The sequence below is a fragment of the Telmatherina bonti genome (genome assembly GCF_933228915.1).
Source record: "Telmatherina bonti genome assembly, chromosome: 14".
NCBI lineage: Eukaryota > Metazoa > Chordata > Actinopteri > Atheriniformes > Telmatherinidae > Telmatherina > Telmatherina bonti.
The window spans coordinates 25,164,560-25,181,973 of NC_136612.1; the positions used below are offsets into that span (position 1 = coordinate 25,164,560).

The following is a 17,414-nucleotide window of genomic DNA, read 5'->3' on the forward strand; positions in this document are numbered from 1 at the left end:
AGTTGCAACATTCACACTCGTAGCGGATTGGACAGGAAACGACATTGTTGTGGATTCCTTTAATCTTATTGGTTCAATTTTGCATCAATCATATACTTTGGGACAACCCCTATTGTGACGATGATTTTCTTAAAGGGAGAGTTCTTTGCCGGCACTAAATTTTAGTTAGTATTTTTTTGCCAAATAAAGCAAATTATTTGCATTTAACGTGATTCTTTTTTTTTATTTTTTTTTATTTTTACATTAAACGTTAAACTAAAGTGGGAAAATGAAATTTGTTTTTGTCGCAAAGGTGATAACCAGTGCCGTCTCTTTCAACGGCATTGGCATTTTTCATTACGTGTCCTTACGCGTTTACGTATGCGGAAGCCAGGATAGGAGCTCGAGCGATACAGTAAACGGGTTCCGAAGGCTAGATAGCACTCTGCTCTCTGTCAAATTGTATTTCTACCAGCTGAAGCACGACGGGGTGGTGGTGGATGATAGAGGGGGCCAAGGGAGGTAAGAGAGTACAATGAACAACGCCAAGAAAGACGAGAATGTGGGTGCAGATGGAATACTAGGACCGGATGAGCTGCAAATGGCCCCCTCTGTGAACCACAACCAGCATGACAGCGGCACCGGCGACGAGCTGGTGAGCTCGGTGACACTGTACAAGCGAAGGCCCCGACTGCTACATGGCACAGTCCTCCCGTTCCTGGCTGTTCTGTACCCGGGGTGGCTTTATGTGTGGTTGGGAGTCTACGGTGCTTCCGAGTATCCCGAGGCAGGCCTCCTTGCATTAGCCGCAATCGGGATCGCGCACGTCCTAACAGCGCTCTCCGGTTATTGGTCTGTGCATGCGCATTGTTGGCTTACATGTTCCAAGGTAAACATAACAATTTTACTGTATAGATATCCAGTGTATGGAAATGTTTTGTCATATACTTTGTACTCACCTTTTGTAGGGAGGTTACAAGTAAGGGACAGGTATAGATTCCCAACCAAAGTATGGGACCAATCAATGAATACTTAAGTTATTTTACCATGTAAAATGTGTTATACTTTGTCTTATACTTGGAAGACGTTGTCAAAAGACCTCCAATTTTTTTTTTTTTTTAGAATGGGCAAGGATCTGATTAGCTGTTTACCAACATGCCAGTTTACACGTAAGATAGACATTTGATAGCTGTATTAAAAGAAACTTTAGTGTTCAGTTTTCTTATATAATTATAACAATTTGTCTGACAACACCTGATCAGTGATTTTTCATATTCACTCTTTCATCAGCATTTAGTGTCACAGCAGCCATTCATTCCACAAATGAACAAATTTATAATTGATCACTCTGTGGTAATACATGCACTGATTTCAAATGTGCAAATGGTCAGACTTTTACAACAACTCTTGGCAAAAATTATGGGATTAACACTACTGAAGGATGTTCATTTAAGTCTTTTGCTTTGACATTAATGTCAGCAAACAATTTATATGACACAAAACTGTTTCACTTCTCAAGCAAATGTTCTAGCCTTTTAAAACACACAAGAATGAGTTTAAGTGTGACTTATGGTTTTTTTTTTTTTTTTTTTACTCAAAAAGGTACACTTAACCTTTCCACTTTTATATGAGAAATGAAGCAGACTAAGAACATCATGTTTTTTCTGCCCAACATGAAATTTAGTATTGTGTTTTTGTTCTGTTAGTTAAAAACAGTTTATATCCAATGTTGCTTGCCCTTCTAGCCTCTCTGTCATCTTGTACCCCAGGGTTACTTTAGGAGACCATAAAGAGACTAACTAAACACTGGCTGTGGAGTGGGTCTTTGTTTTTTTTTTGTAGCTGCCATAGTTTATTGAAATTTGGGGGTTATTTAGGGGTTTCAGTTCCTTGTCACTTCATGCTACATACTTGTCATTTAATGTGTTCTTAACAATGTGCCTGACATTTGCATTTGAAAAATATGTCATATCATATTTGAGACATATAAAGTTCAGACTAAACAGCAGCGTGTAAACTTGTCATGTCTTTATTTGCATATACAGGAGCCAGATCCAAACAAGGCTACGCTGGCAAAGGTCATTCCAACCCCCAACAACGGTTCTGCTGAGCTTGTTGCTTTACAGAGAGACCAGGTTAGTTTGCATCTCCAGTGACTGGCTATTCCATGTATTTTTCACTAAAAAGATTTCTTTGATTTTACATTTCGTACCAATGAAGCTCAAGGCTTTTACTGGTCAGAGAGATTACTTCTATTTAAGTTATATGGTCCCTTTTATATTTTAAACAAATGTTTTAAATGCTTCAAACTTAATAATATGGTATTAGCATGTTCTTTTTTTAATGTACTATTTATTTCTATGTATTTTCTTGACTTGAATGCTCATCTCCTTGTCTTTTTCTTATTCTGATCATCAGGACGAGAATGGAGAAAGGATTTTATCTTTAGAGTTTCAGAAGATCCGGTACATATTTGACTACAAAGAAAAGAAACGTTTCCTTCCAATAGCGTTTCCCATCAGCAACCCAATGGGTTACTTTCAGTCTTGGCGTGGCTATCAGGAGGAGACTGAACTCAGAGCTGCAGAAAAGCGATATGGCACCAATCGTGCTGAGATGGTGGTGCCAGATTTTTTAGAGCTTTTCAAAGAGAGGGCCACAGCTCCTTTTTTTGTCTTCCAGGTATGAATATTTAATGGTGCTTAGAATTTGACTGGTTTTGCAGTGGAAGTGTTAATAATCTTTATATTCCCTTTATGTCATACACCTTGCAATTCATCAGGTTTTCTGTGTTGGACTGTGGTGTCTGGATGAGTACTGGTACTACAGTGTTTTCACACTGTTTATGCTGGTGGCATTTGAGGCCTCCCTGGTCCAGCAGCAGATGAGGAATATGTCAGAGATCCGCCGCATGGGAAACAAACCGTACATGATTCAAGTAAGCCTGATCAACTTAAAAGTTATCATATTGATTATTTCTTGATTAGAATATTGCATATATGATTGGCATAATGTTATCTCATAACATTTTATGGGTCTAGAGCAGGGTTATCAGTCCCACAAGCACCACAGATTTTTAATGTATCCCTGTCTTAACACACCTGACTCAAATTAAATACATCAAAGACCTGCTCAACTCAGGGCCCTGTGGGACCAAGTTCAGTTGCCCTGGACTAGAGGAAACTTTTTGCTCTTGCCATAACTGAACTGTATGCATTATATTTAGTCAGTACTGAAATAAAAGACCTTAACAATTTTGACAGGATGTGTATGATTCGTGATTTGCACTTGAACAGTGATCCAATGACAGACAAGGAAAAATACATTCAAGTTGAATTAAAACTTCTCTTCTTTAAGTCAAGCATGAATGGAGAGCATCTGGCATCAGTTACAAAGCGCTTAGATCTTGGGGAATCCTTGCTTCAGAGGGTCAAAATTTGAAAGCAGATAAAGGAATGAAAAATATTAGGCAACTTCACTTGACACAGTGACAATGCTTACGAATAAACATTGCACACAAAAATCATTTTTGAACAACTATCACATTACTCTTTGTTTTTATTTATTCATAAAAAATAATCTGCCGTTTTGACTTCTATAAATTTGTGATTAAAAACAACTGTTTGTGTTTGTATTATATTTAGTAAAACACTACTTAAATTTTGTAGATAGTAATGGGAGCATGTTTGGAAAAAGTATCTAAAAAGTTACTTTTAACAGTAAAACATCACTTTTTGTTGTAAGAAATCAACAAAGTACCCAAGTTACTTTTTGAATTAAGTAACTAGTAACTGCAGCTAGTTACCTTTTTCAGTAAGTAGCACAACACTTAGTTTATTCCTTTTGTATTAAAAGCCTACCAAATGAAATGGTTATTCTTTGTGGCAGGTGTATCGCAACAGGAAATGGAGACCTATTTCTAGTGATGAACTTGTCCCTGGAGATCTCGTCTCTATAGGTAAATATCCCGTCCTAGTTTTCATGACATGTACTGTGAACATTAGCTTGACTTTTGTTTGTTAAAAATGTGTATTCTCTGCTCTTTAGGACGTTCACCGCAAGACAACTTGGTACCTTGTGATGTGTTGCTACTCAGGGGACGCTGCATTGTGGATGAAGCTATGCTGACTGGAGAGTCTGTGCCACAGATGAAGGTTAGAAGCTGATTTTATTATGATTCTAAACTAAGTAGATAGATAGATAGATGGATACTTTATTCATCCCCAGGGAACGAAATTCAGGGTTATCCAACAGTTCCTTTAAAAAGAAGATAAATAGATTAAATTAAAGAATAATATTCAACAGTCTAATTGCAGCAGGAATGAAGGACCTAAGTAGTTTAAACAAATACATTTATGTGCACCAAATTAATACTGACAATACATTGTGTGCAGGAACCAGTGGAAGACTTAGATCCAGAGCGAATTCTGGACCTCCAGACAGACTCTCGTCTCCATGTAATCTCTGGCGGGACAAAAGTAGTCCAGCATAGTCCCCCTTTAAAGGCCAGTGCTGGACTCAAGCGTAAGTGCTAATGCTTTTTTAAATTTATCCCTTAATAGTATGTTTTTACAGTTGAATCGATATATTTAATGGTGCATCTATTCGCAATGAGTTTAAAATAACCTGCACTCTTAAACCTTTTCCATTATGTGCAGCTGTAGACAACGGCTGTGTGGCCTACGTACTGAGAACAGGATTTTATACCTCTCAGGTAAAGACTGTGGTTCATATTTCTATACTGATGTCCTCTTTCTGACCTGAGATGGGTTTTTTTGTTTGTTTGTTTTTTTTCAAACAAACAAACAAAACCAAAAACAAAACAGAACAAAACAAAAAAAACAGAATTGTACAGATAAAAAAACAATAACAAGAAAAAAAAAAAGTGTACATATATAAAGAAAACACACACACACACAGAAAAATAAAATAAAATACAGTCTCACACATTACATTTGCCTAACAGTTCTCAAACTGTAGTTTGTGTATCAGTAGTGGTGCTTGGGCCTCCCATATACCAGCCTTTCTGTGGTTGCACCCATAATTTATTTTCAAATAGAGACTATTTGTATTTATAATAATCAATTTTTTTTTTTTTTTTTTAAACTTTTTTTTATTTTTTTTTTTATTGTGTCAAATACTAAATAATTAATGCTGACAAACCTGCTTTTAGGGTAAACTGTTGAGGACCATTCTGTTTGGTGTGAAGAGAGTGACAGCAAACAACCTAGAGACCTTCATCTTCATCCTCTTCCTACTTGTGTTTGCCATTGCTGCTGCTGGATATGTGTGGGTTGAAGGTGAGGAGCACAGCATAAGCTCAGTGTGATGCGATTCTTATTTAACATAGATATCACTGTCATCAAAATCACTGCTAATAGGAAAAGACAAGAGATTAAGTTGATTTTTAAAAAAGAGTGTTTTGTGGTTTTTATCGCCCCTTCAGGGACCAAGGATGCCAGTCGGAACCGCTACAAGCTGTTTCTGGAGTGCACACTTATCCTCACTTCAGTGGTTCCACCAGAACTTCCCATAGAGCTTTCCCTAGCAGTTAACACATCTCTCATTGCACTGGCTAAACTTTGTAAGCATGTTTTTCTGTCCAGCTGGATGATGGAATATTTATCACAGCAAGTGGAAAAAGCAGCATATGAGACAAAGCTTGTAACAGCAGAGTTTTATTAAGTGTTTGTTTTTTACTTTTGCACAGATGTGTTTTGCACAGAGCCCTTCAGGATACCATTTGCAGGAAAAGTAGAAGTTTGTTGTTTTGACAAAACTGGAACATTGACCAGTGACAGTCTGGTTGTACGTGGAGTAGCGGGTCTCAGGTAAAAACTCATAACTTTATGTTATGGTTTTAGTTTTTTGGGGTTTGTTGAAACAGTTATTGCATTATAAGAAGTGAATTAACTAGTATGTATGTTAATGACAGACAGGGAAAGGAGGTAACACCAGTCTCTGAGATACCAGTTGAGACACATCGGGTAGTGGCCACTTGTCACTCGCTGGTTACTCTGGATGATGGGCAGCTGGTAGGAGATCCTCTTGAGAAGGCCATGCTGACTGCTGCTGACTGGACTCTTACTAAAGGTACCCACTAAATGGACACTGCAAGGCAGTACCTTGTGTATAAGAGATCATCAACAATATATGCTTATGTTGGTATATGACTGCATATATATATATCCTGCCTCCTTCCCCATGATAAATTTGATTTTAAATACATTCCTTCAAAGTAGCACCAAACGTAGTGCTTTGCATGCAGTGGAATAATTTAAAAAATGCACCTTAAAGCAGAGCATTTATTCACATAACTTAAACTTTACTGCAAATGTTAATATATCTGTAGAGTTGTTCTAAGTTTTTAATGTAAACTGGCTGACTCTTGTCTCTAAACCAGATGAAAAGGTGTTCCCACGGGGCATCAAAACCCAGGGACTCAAAATCCACCAGCGTTTTCATTTTGCCAGTGCTCTGAAGAGAATGTCAGTGTTGGCATCCTATGAGAAACTGGGCTCGACTGAACTCTGCTACATCTCAACAGTCAAGGGTGCTCCAGAGACTCTCAGAGGAATGGTACATACTGACAACATCTTGTTTACATACCTACTTCCTGTAGCCCAGGTTTAGGCAAGTTTGCTTTCCGAGAGCTGCAGTCCTTCAGGTTTTGGTTGTTTCCCTGTTTCAGCACACCTAATTCAAACTTGACCAAACTTGATGAGCTGCTTGATTAGTTTAATTTGAATCAAGCGTTTTGGACCAGAGTCTGCAGCTCTCAAGGACCAGACTTGCCTACCCCTTCTCAAGATTAATCAAGTATTTTCTAACATGGCTGTCTTTAGTTTGCAGAATGTCCGTCAAGTTATGATGAAGTCCACAGAGAGATGTCACAGGAAGGGGCTAGAGTACTAGCTCTGGGTTATAAAGAAATTGGACATCTCAGTCATCAACAGGTTCAGATTTCATTGCTTACAAACTTTCAGAAACATAATAATTAGTCATGTTTGTTTACAGATCTGTTCAAAACTGATATGAATCTTTTTGGTTCATATAGGTCCGGGAGATAAGTCGTGATGCTCTGGAATGTGATCTTCATTTTGCTGGGTTCATGGTTGTATCTTGTCCACTAAAAAGTGATAGCAAGGCCGTTATCAGAGAGATTCAAGAAGCATCTCATCATGTAAATAAGCTTAGTATCTCAAAAGTTCAGAAACACTGAAGGAAGATTTAATGATGCTTAATTGCATTCCATCCACTTTCAGGTGGTTATGATAACAGGAGACAACCCTCTAACCGCTTGCCATGTAGCAAAAGAGCTCCACTTTATCCAGAAAGAGCACACACTTATATTGCAGCAAAGTTCTAATCATGGTAAGTTGGGTATCTCTCCTCAGAATTGCTTACATTACACACATAAGGCTGTGAGTGTTTAAACGGAGGACACAGAGAAAGAGTTAAGTCTTTATTGTATATTTATGCTGATTATCTCATTCAAAGAAAGAATTTTGCTTCCCAAAGAGACTTTTCTTAAATAAGCATCCAATTCACCAAAATTGCTTCTAAACAAAATTACTGTTCATTTTGTTTTGCAGGTGAGTGGCAGTGGGAGTCCATTGATGGCAGCGTGTCTGAATCGCTTCCCCCTCCTTCTGTTTCTTCATTTGTGCGTCAGTATGACTTATGTGTGACAGGGGAAGGGCTCACCAGACTGAGCTGTGACCCCCGGCTTCTCCATACTCTGTTACCACATATACGAGTGTTTGCTCGTGTCAGTCCAAAACAGAAGGTAGGTCCCAATGCAGCAGTTGGATGTCCTGAAAAGTCCCAGAGACACACAATTATATCTGTAGTTTTTTGTCATTAAAATGCAGTCAATAGACATATTTTCATTATCACATAGACAGGAAGTTGGAACAGACAGTTTTGCACTTTTGAGATGCATTTTGAATAGAAATAATAGTATGTATTGTAAGGCATGTGGATATTAATGTAAGTAACAGTGGTTTATTTGTTCCATGTTATTTTAGGAGTTTGTGATCACCAGTCTAAAGGGACTGGGCTATGTGACTTTGATGTGTGGGGATGGCACAAATGATGTAGGCGCTCTTAAACATGCTCATATAGGTAAGAGTTATCTGTCACAATAAATGAAACAAACAATTTGCTGTGCATGACTCCCAACAGGGAACAATGATGAATTTGTTTTATTCCACAGGTGTTGCTCTGTTAGCTAATGCTCCTGAACACATGCCAGAAAAAAAGAAGCGTTCAAGAGAAAAGGAGTCATCCACATCCGAATCCAGACCTTTACCACCTGTCAGTTCGGGAGCCAAACTGAGCTCCAGGGCAGCCAGACAGCGTGTTATGGCACAAAGAGAAGAACAACTTGCTGCACAAAAGGTCATTGCTTTGTTGAAATTACAGAAATCTTTTTAAAACATGTTTTTTTTTATGGAGATGCTAAATGCACCATGCTGACATGCACTTTACCCTCCGTCCAGCTAAAATTGTGAACAATAAAATGATTGCTCAACATAAGAATTATTGTTGCATGGTGTGCTAATTCTCATATGTGTTTTTTTCTGTAACAGGAGAGAATCAGTCAAGTCCTCCGAGAGCTTGAAGAGGATCAGGTGCAAGTAGTAAAACTAGGTGATGCTTCCATTGCTGCTCCCTTCACCTCAAAGCTCTCCTCCATACAGTGCAGTGAGTATCACTTGTTATTAATCTTGACTCAAATGTAGTTTGCAAAGACTAAGACATGAAGTTGGTGTGTCCCTAGAAAACATTTTTCTTTCTTTTTTTTTTTCTTCTTCTTCTAAATTCCCAGTATGCCATGTAATAAAGCAAGGCCGTTGCACGCTGGTGACTACACTCCAGATGTTCAAAATCCTTGCACTCAATGCGCTAGTTCTGGCCTATAGTCAGTCTGTTCTCTACCTCGAGGGAGTAAAGTTCAGTGATTTCCAGGCGACTCTGCAAGGCCTGCTCTTGGCTGGATGCTTTCTATTCATCTCTAGATCAAAGGTGGGAATTGAGGCTGTAATACCTGCAGATTTTACATTTTCAAAGAAAGATTGATGGCATTTACTATTTTTTTCATATAAACACATTTCTGTTTTTATGGAAAACAACCCGAATAACAACATTCTCTTTGACTCCACTCAGCCACTGAAAACATTGTCACGAGAACGGCCCTTACCGAACATTTTCAATCTATATACTGTGTTGACTGTGCTGCTGCAGTTCACGGTTCACTTCTGTAGTCTTGTGTACCTTTACAAAGAAGCACAAAGCAGAAGTCCACCCAGGTGAGTAAGACAGAAGGCTTCTTTATTTTACTCCAACCTCGTTATTGTTGCACTAAAAACCATGTCAAAGTACAGAGTATCTTCCATATTATTATACAATTGCTGTTTTTATTAATTTCTCCTAAATACTCAGCGTCAATTAAATGACTTTTTTCAATTATCAACAATCACATTATATAATTCTGGCTTTAGTCAACAAAACTGTCAAAAATGAAAACATTTTTTGCCAATCCCCCTACATATGGTTTTCCAAATTCTTCCAAACGGTTTCAAAATATTATATTGTAAAGAACTGAAAATGTTTTCAAAAACCAAATAGAAAAAAAAAACATTTATTATCTTGTAATGGTTGTAGAGATTCCAGAAATACCAACAGCTTAAAAAACGTGCCTGCTTGCTGCTCATCAGTGGATTTTTTTATAATAGATTTTGCTTACGTTTTTGTACAGAGAGATCATTCTTTTTTCTGTACTGTATGAAAAGCTGATACTTGCTTAATGTAGAACAATTAAACTAACCTGGAAAATTAATTATCAAACAAATTTTTTGTCAGTGATCTAAAAAGATGGGAGAAATAACACAAGCAAAATCTTCCACAGAAAAACTAAAACCCAAATGGTTGATGAACTGAAACTTTACATGCATAATTCAGAGCTTTGTAAAAAAGAGAAAAAAAAAAAATCTGTCTGCATTTGCGTGGGCCATCTTTAATCAGATCAGAAGCCCACTCTAAATTAAAATTATCAATACTCTATGTAATACTCAATCAGATCATTCTGATCTGTTTTGGCTGAATTAGAATCCATAACAATTGTATCAAAATAGGTAGGTTAAATTGATCTTTTAAACATGTAAAAGTTTTCTGATTTAAAAGTAATGTTTTTTTCTGTCTGATTAGAATAAATGTGGTCTTTGTCAGTATACACAAAAGAGACAGTACTCCATCCCTGGTCCATGCATTCATTGAGGAAAACTGTTGCTTTCTCAGAGTTGTTTTCCTTTTTCTGATCTGCTCCTGTATGGAATAAAAACTATACTGAGATGTGAAGGTCTAGTCTGTTTGTAAAATCTTCTAATAGAGATTTTTAATGACATCTGTAATTGTTTTTCTTAATACTGCTTTAAAAAGTCTTAAATGATGTATTGAAAGTGATGTGCATCATTGTTTCATGTCTGTCATGCATGTACTTTCTGGCACTTGGCAGATCAACAGTATCAATAAGAAGTTTTAGTTGTTGATGTTTTACCTGGTGAAATAAAGGTTAAATAAATGAAATACTTCCACTTTCCATCTATAGGCTTATGTAAATTGAATAAAGTAAGGCAGGAAAAAAGTAAAAAAAAAAAATCTTCTCCTCTATATGTTTTATATACTATCAGGCTGGTTCACATTTTTTATGGTCAAAATAATTTTATTTTCATGAAATGCCATTTATCGCACGTAGATAAACAAATGAATGGACCATTTTAACAAGATTTGCAGATTGTTCAAAATCAAACTAAAGAAATGTTTGTGCTTTTAAATACAGCTTCTGATTACTTGTTTAATATTGGGGGGGGGGGGGTGTACTTTTTCTCCAAATTGTCCAAAGGGTCTTTTGGACAAAATAAGAAATTATTTTTATTCCATCACTCTACATGTACAACTGACTAGATTTCTCAAATCTTTAGAAAAGACCAAAAAAACTTGTCAGCAAACATATTTATTAATTTTTTGCTTTTGTAATTCTGTTATTTATTTTACTTAATTCCATTGTCCTGTACTGTTTAAAAGATTGCATTATTGTTAAAGCTCTTTATAGTCTTGATAATCAGAAGTGTAAAAAGGAAAAAAAAAATATTTTTCATCATTAACATTATATGAATAGATTATAACTTTGATATGTCCATTTTTTGCAGAGAGGAGCAGTTTGTAGATCTTTATAAAGAATTTGAACCCAGTCTAATAAACAGCACCGTGTACATAATGTCAATGGCCATGCAGATGGCCACCTTTGCCATCAACTACAAGGTACCGTCTCTTGTTGCTACGAGTAATTCATTTCATTCTGTATACAAAAGATTAAAAATGTTTCTGGTTGTTCTTTACAGGGTCACCCATTCATGGAATCACTTAGCGAGAATCGACCACTTCTGTGGAGTATTGCTCTGTCAGGTTTAGCGATTGTGGGGCTCCTTACTGGCTCCTCGCCAGAATTCAATGAACAGTTTGCTCTTGTAGATATTCCAACTGAGGTAAAATAGCATTTTTTTGCAATAGCTTTTATTATTATAATTATAATGTACATCATTAAATTCTGTAATCTGATTAATGTGTTTTTTTCTTCTTGTAGTTCAAATTAATCATTGCCCAGGTTCTGGTGGTGGATTTTGTTGCTGCTCTGCTGGTGGATCGTGTCCTGCAGTTTCTGCTTGGAAAAGGAACTCTGAGGCTGCCTTCTTGAACTCAGTGCCAACAGCAAATGCTGCCCTTATCAACCAAATTGCAAAGGGAGAGAAGACTTTAAAGGGGGTAGAGAATTATAGCTGTCGGGACATACACAAGACAGCAAAGACAGTCATGGCATGTAGTAGTGTTCACTCTGTTCATCCCTTCCTTTGTAATGATCTGCTCCTCTGCAAGCCTTTGTGACTGTATTTAATTGACTCTTTGTTTCAGTCTCTTTTTTTAACATTTCCCTCCCCACTGCTACAAAATGCCATGAAAACAGCAGTATTGAGTGGAGTGAGATTGTGCCAGCCAGAGTGAAACCTACAGGAACAAAAAAAGGGGCATTCTCCAAGAGAATTGCAATAGTGTTTTGGATATTTTCTTCCCCTTTTCTCTGATTTTGTAAAAAGTGAAGAAGTTCTTTAACAAACTTATAAAGACTTAAAAAATACAAAAGTGAAGTCTACAAAGTGTGTTTTTTTTTTTTCCCCAAGTACTGTAGGGCAAAGTGTGTGCTACTTATTTTGAGCTATCCTATCCTCAGGAATTAGCATTGTGCCTATAGTGATCCAAGTAGGATACAGTGCGGCTGTTTATAGCAAATGTAGTCATTTAGTAAACCTTTCACATCTTGGGCTATACAACACTTGCCCAAACAAAAATGCAATTCTTTTTTAAAAAAATTATACAGATGATCTGTTTCACTGTGAATCAAGAATCATCAGGCTAAGGAGAACTTAATGCACCATTAAATCCACATGTTGGGCCTGCTAATATCTGCTTTATTGTGCCGTTTTTTCCCCATTGTTTGGGATAAACTTATCAATATATTACAATGAATACCTGTGTATGTGTTTAAGAAGGAACCGAAAAAATGTACTTCCTAATCAGGATTTGCTTGCCTCCCTTTCCATAATCATGTACCGGTAATTGCCTTTGTAAAGAGAGATGGCAATTGATGAGTAGCCTATATTGGCCATGTCAAAGTATAATTTATTTACTTTATTTTCCCACCCCATGGTCTTCTAAGTCGAACAAAAGTCTGGGATGGTTTCTCTTTAATTTTAATTCTCTATTTCTCTAATATCTTTCCATTTTTAGATATTGTAGCCAGCTTGTTTTCAGCAGATGAATGTACTTAGTTACCATGGAACACAATGCAGTTATGAACACACAATTCGGACACTGTGGAGAAGAAAAAAAAAAAGGTCAATTTAAATATTGAGCCATGAATTTTTAAAAGGAAAAAAGTGAAATTTGAAATAAAGTAGACAAACTTTTATTTGGATGGAGACTGATAACACCAGATCATAATGAGAAATATGTTGTAAGGAGATCATTTTATCTTCAAATTCATATTCCAAACTTGTTTCTCAGTCACCTGTGCTCTCTGTTGAAAACCAATAAGCCAGAATGTCATTGCTGACCCTTTATACGCCTAGGTCAACATTTTATCATAATCCAAAGAACCTGAAGTTAGTTATATCAAGGTCAATTGCCCAGTAGACTGATTACACTTATATCAGTTTTATTTCAGTTATATTTGTAGCACTTTACTACTGTATTTAATTTTATTATATGGTGACTAATATCAATTTAAGTTTATTTTTCTTTTGTTTTAATAAGCATGTGATAATCCGGTAGTTGGCGTCTATGAGCTTCACTACATTTCCCATGACGCTTAGCGGCGCAGAGGGGGTCGGTTTGTTGGGCGCGCTCTGAGGAAATCTATTTGAAATTAAAATGGCGGAAAAGCAGATGGAAGATGGGCAAGTATCTTGTTTTAACTTGTGTTTTAAACAAATTAACTCTCAAATATTGCGTTCTACCATGGTAATGCTTTGAAGTAAGCTAAATTAGAATTTCTACCAACAATATTTATGTTTGGGCAAAAGTGTCGTTTTGGTTTTGTAGTTCTTTCTCATGAAAAATAAGTAAAGCAACATATTTATATTACATAAATATGTAGCTTTTATGTGTCTTTGACGGTGGCCTGTTTATTCCTGGAAAAAAAAACATCGCAGCTGTGGAAGTAGCGGAGATAACACTCCAAATAAGGTGAGGCAGTAAGGTGTTTACACTAAAAACATTTTCTCACACTAGCAGAATCGTATCTAAATATACATTACATTTAAAGTTAACTCATGTTTTCTTCATCTCAAGGCCAGTTTTGTCACACAATCAACAAAAAGATGCTCCTCCGCAAGCCCTGACTCGGCACCTCCACACAAGTCTCCCCGCACCGGCATCCCTTCACCTTCAGTACAGACTCCAGATTGTGGGGAAGGAAAGATGGAGAAGGACGAGTCCGAAATGCAGACAGAAAACTCTGACAGGCCTGTGAGCCCTGCTGGACGGAGAAAGTCATGGAGAAGAGCCACTCTGACTCGACGCTCTCTCCCTGCCCATCCTAACCCATATCAAGGTGAGATGAGTTTGTTTTTTCTGCCCATTGTAAACGTCATATCTTTTTATTGAGATACTCATTTTTTGTTTGATGAATGCATATTTTAAAATCTGTTTTAGCTTTGTGCAGAAGCATAAGCACATCCCTGTCTCAGCAAGAGAGGCTTGAGAAATTGTTGGAGGCTTCAATGAAGGTAAATGTCAAGAAATCATAGGTTTAATGCTTAATATCTGTAATATATAATGTGCACAAGCCATGTTTTACTTTTCATGTTTGATAGTTTTCTCTAAAGCCTTGTGTCCATGTCTACAGAGTTATTCACATCTATAGGGGGTCAGTTAAAATGAGAAAACAAGGGGAGAGCATTTTATGCTGAGAAATTACCAGTCTGGCATTGACAACACAGAAAAAGAGTATAGATACTTAATTGTCATTGTCTGCTGGGTTTTCATATTGTGAAAATATATCAAGCAGCAAATGTAGTTTTGCTTTAGTGTTGCTACCTAAGGTGCCAAAACTAATGCCAGTTGTGGCACATAGTGAATGAACTATCAGGGTCTTGTTTGCATTAGATTGGAAGCACATACATATTGGTTGTTGTATGTCAGAATGTATTTCAAATGCATTTTAAACTTTACTGTCCATCCTAATTTGATCTTCTGTAAACTTTTGAACGCACCTGAACAGTTGTTCAGTGTTTTATTACTTATTGCATTACATGCTGAAATGCCACACATTCATGATGTAATCACTGTTGCTTTTCTTTCTTTTTTTAAAAATTTTAATCAAAACGTTAAGTGTGCCAGTTTAGACTGGAATATGTTTTCATTAGATGTCTATTTTTTATGTAATCACCTCTGCTTTGTAGTTGGCGATAGAAAGAACTCAGAATTCACTCCAGTCGGTGCCAAATTTCTCAGTGGAGTCTTTTCAAAAACAAGGTTAGTGGTTTGTTTTGTTTTGTTCATCATTTCAGGGACGTCTGTGTTTTAAGCCCTTGGCATTGTAATATTCATTTTAAATATTGTCTGGATTATGGGTTTCATTGGTGTAGTTGAACACATCCAGACACAGTGGGGTTGCCTTGCCAAAAACATGCAGAATGAACCACCTCTACTCCCTTTAAGTTCAGCAAGGTATTGTAACTGATTTTATGTAATTTGTTATGATTGTGTAATTATTCATAGTTATTTCATCACAGATTTTAAAGACAACTTGATATTTCCTACCACATGTATGACATTCATATTTTGTATGCAGTTCCAGTGAGCCTGCAGTGCAAAAAGCAATGGAAAATATCCAGAAAGCCATCAACAGGCATGTTCTTTGCAATCTTGTATCGTGGGGTTATGACATCCCTGTCCAAAAAGACATATCAGACTGTCATTTGTCACAGAGTGATCACAAAAATTCTACATTAACACCCAAAATTTTATTGTGATTTTTAGGATGCATGCTGAAAGTGAATCTTGGGAGGAACTGTTGAACAAACACCGAAGTAAAGCGGAAGAATTGAAAAGGTGAATATGTGTACCATCATTAATGAATCCCATATCAACAAATTATGTCAGAATATGTCTTTACAAATTTGTGCTAACAATGTTATCATTGTTATGCGTTTTCATGTTATTGTAGGAAGGTCGAGAAGGGACAGCAAACAGGCATATCCCTAAACTCTTCAACTATGGCACAATCTTCACAATACCATGTCATACAGAGTAAACCCAACTACCACAGTCTTCTCTGTCGGCAACAACCAATCCTCCATACCATGGAAACTATTGTATGTATGAAATTAGATTTTTATATGCTTATTTGAAAGTCTGAAAGGAAACCTGCAGTCAAAGATCATATCTTTTGTTTGCTAAATTTATTCAGAGTTTTATCCACTTGATCAAGTTGTGTGGAAAAAAACAACAAAAGACAGCGTGTCATCACCACCTGAGAAGAAATGGACTGAGATAATCAGATTGGCTGCTATGTTTCTGGCAGTCTGACCTAAGATAGCTATGGCTACACATGTCATTCTCATCCTTTACTATACCCAGTAATCACTACAAATACTACTAGTATTACTACTACAAATAGAGCAGTATTTAGACCACTACCCTCTAAACATTGCTATCACATTCAACTAGAGCCACTGTCATACCCTAACAATTTATCATTAATTGCAGTCATAACCTCTGCCGAGCTGGAGGTTTTGTTGGTCTGTCTGTTAGCAACGTAACTAAAAAAGTTATGGGTGGGTTTTAATAAGATTATTTGACATAACTTCTGCTATGAAGGCCTTATGTGTACTAAATTTATTCATCATTGTTTTTTGTATGTATGAATAAGTCAGTTAATGAGCATATCTATTTTTCTGTTTGTAGATGGACACTCAACATAAGATGATAAGAGAGCTCATTTCCATCAAAGATCAATCACAGTTATTGATAAAAGAGACCAGTGGTCGATTGGGTAGCAATTTTAATTGCCTTTCTTAATTTCTCTGGAATTCTTTGACACCTTTTGATCAAATTATTTTTACCTCATTCTGTTTTTTCTAGCTGAAGGGGCAGGATTCCAGGATCTTTCATCAGATGTCCTCAGGAACCTAATGTCAGCACGTTTATCGACCACAACTACACAAGAACCGGCTATGGAGCAGGTTTCTGTAGGACTTAATTCTGAAACTTGTATGTCTGTTTAATAATTTAACATATTTGATTCCTCAACATTTTAATGTACTTTATTGTTCTAATTTTAATGGCTTTTCTTCTGTTTTGACTTTTTTTTTTTTTTTTTTTTTTTTTAAATCAAAGAGCTTTATGTAAATAAAACAATTTCAGGCGGTAAGGTACTTGTTTGACCAGCAGGTGGCAGAGTGTGGCTTTGTACTAAACTGACAAGCTCAGTGAATGGGCTGAGTGGATTTCATTTAAGCCTTAATTAAGTGTGTTCTCACCTGTAAATGTCTAAACAGATTAAAATGGTAGCTGTTAAAGAATAGACAGGTGTCACTGAAAATGATCCCCTATCTTACAACACATGGTTATTAGTTTTACCTTCATGAAAAACACTGAGAAAGAAATTATTCAACATGTATTTGTACCCTGCAACCAGAAACTAAAACTTATTCAGTTTTATATAAATATTAAATCATATATTATATAATAGATGCATTGTAAGTTATACTTTTTAGTTATACTTTTAGTCTGTTAAACAGTTCTCTTTTTCTAAGAAATTCCTTGTATAACAGGGACAACACTAGAATAACTAGAAGAGATTTCTATTTTAC

The 17,414-nt window shown here is 36.5% G+C and overlaps 2 protein-coding genes across 2 annotated transcripts; both read left to right on the forward strand.

Annotated features, from left to right (window-relative positions):
- The first annotated feature begins 403 nt into the window (after nt 1–403).
- Nucleotides 404–12,102, forward strand: atp13a1 (ATPase 13A1). The gene is made up of 25 exons (XM_079252201.1): nt 404–868; nt 2,025–2,114; nt 2,398–2,661; nt 2,762–2,917; nt 3,868–3,937; nt 4,027–4,133; nt 4,374–4,503; nt 4,638–4,693; nt 5,153–5,279; nt 5,426–5,563; nt 5,690–5,810; nt 5,915–6,072; nt 6,383–6,558; nt 6,825–6,935; nt 7,037–7,162; nt 7,245–7,353; nt 7,575–7,768; nt 8,010–8,106; nt 8,198–8,382; nt 8,574–8,688; nt 8,813–9,009; nt 9,151–9,293; nt 11,193–11,304; nt 11,385–11,528; nt 11,627–12,102. Exons 1-25 carry the CDS (start codon nt 515–517, stop codon nt 11,735–11,737), a joined length of 3,591 nt encoding a protein of 1,196 aa, XP_079108327.1. The 5' UTR covers nt 404–514; the 3' UTR covers nt 11,738–12,102.
- Nucleotides 12,103–13,467: 1,365 nt separating this feature from the next.
- dsn1 (DSN1 component of MIS12 kinetochore complex) lies at nt 13,468–17,387 on the forward strand (the record flags this gene model as incomplete). The annotated part of the gene is made up of 11 exons (XM_079253096.1): nt 13,468–13,497; nt 13,888–14,149; nt 14,251–14,324; nt 15,000–15,072; nt 15,186–15,267; nt 15,392–15,448; nt 15,580–15,651; nt 15,767–15,914; nt 16,507–16,594; nt 16,684–16,790; nt 17,376–17,387. The coding sequence occupies 11 exons, from the start codon at nt 13,468–13,470 to the stop codon at nt 17,385–17,387; spliced, it is 1,005 nt and encodes a 334-aa protein (XP_079109222.1).
- Between the last annotated feature and the right edge of the window lie 27 nt (nt 17,388–17,414).

Excerpts from the sequence above, each read along its gene's own strand:
- atp13a1 (XM_079252201.1), top strand. The coding sequence starts at position 515 with ATGAACAACGCCAAGAAAGACGAGAATGTGGGTGCAGATGGAATACTA. Across the intron at positions 7,769-8,009 it reads GTGTCAGTCCAAAACAGAAG|GAGTTTGTGATCACCAGTCT; the intron begins GTAGGTCCCAAT and ends ATGTTATTTTAG. Across the intron at positions 9,010-9,150 it reads TATTCATCTCTAGATCAAAG|CCACTGAAAACATTGTCACG; the intron begins GTGGGAATTGAG and ends GACTCCACTCAG.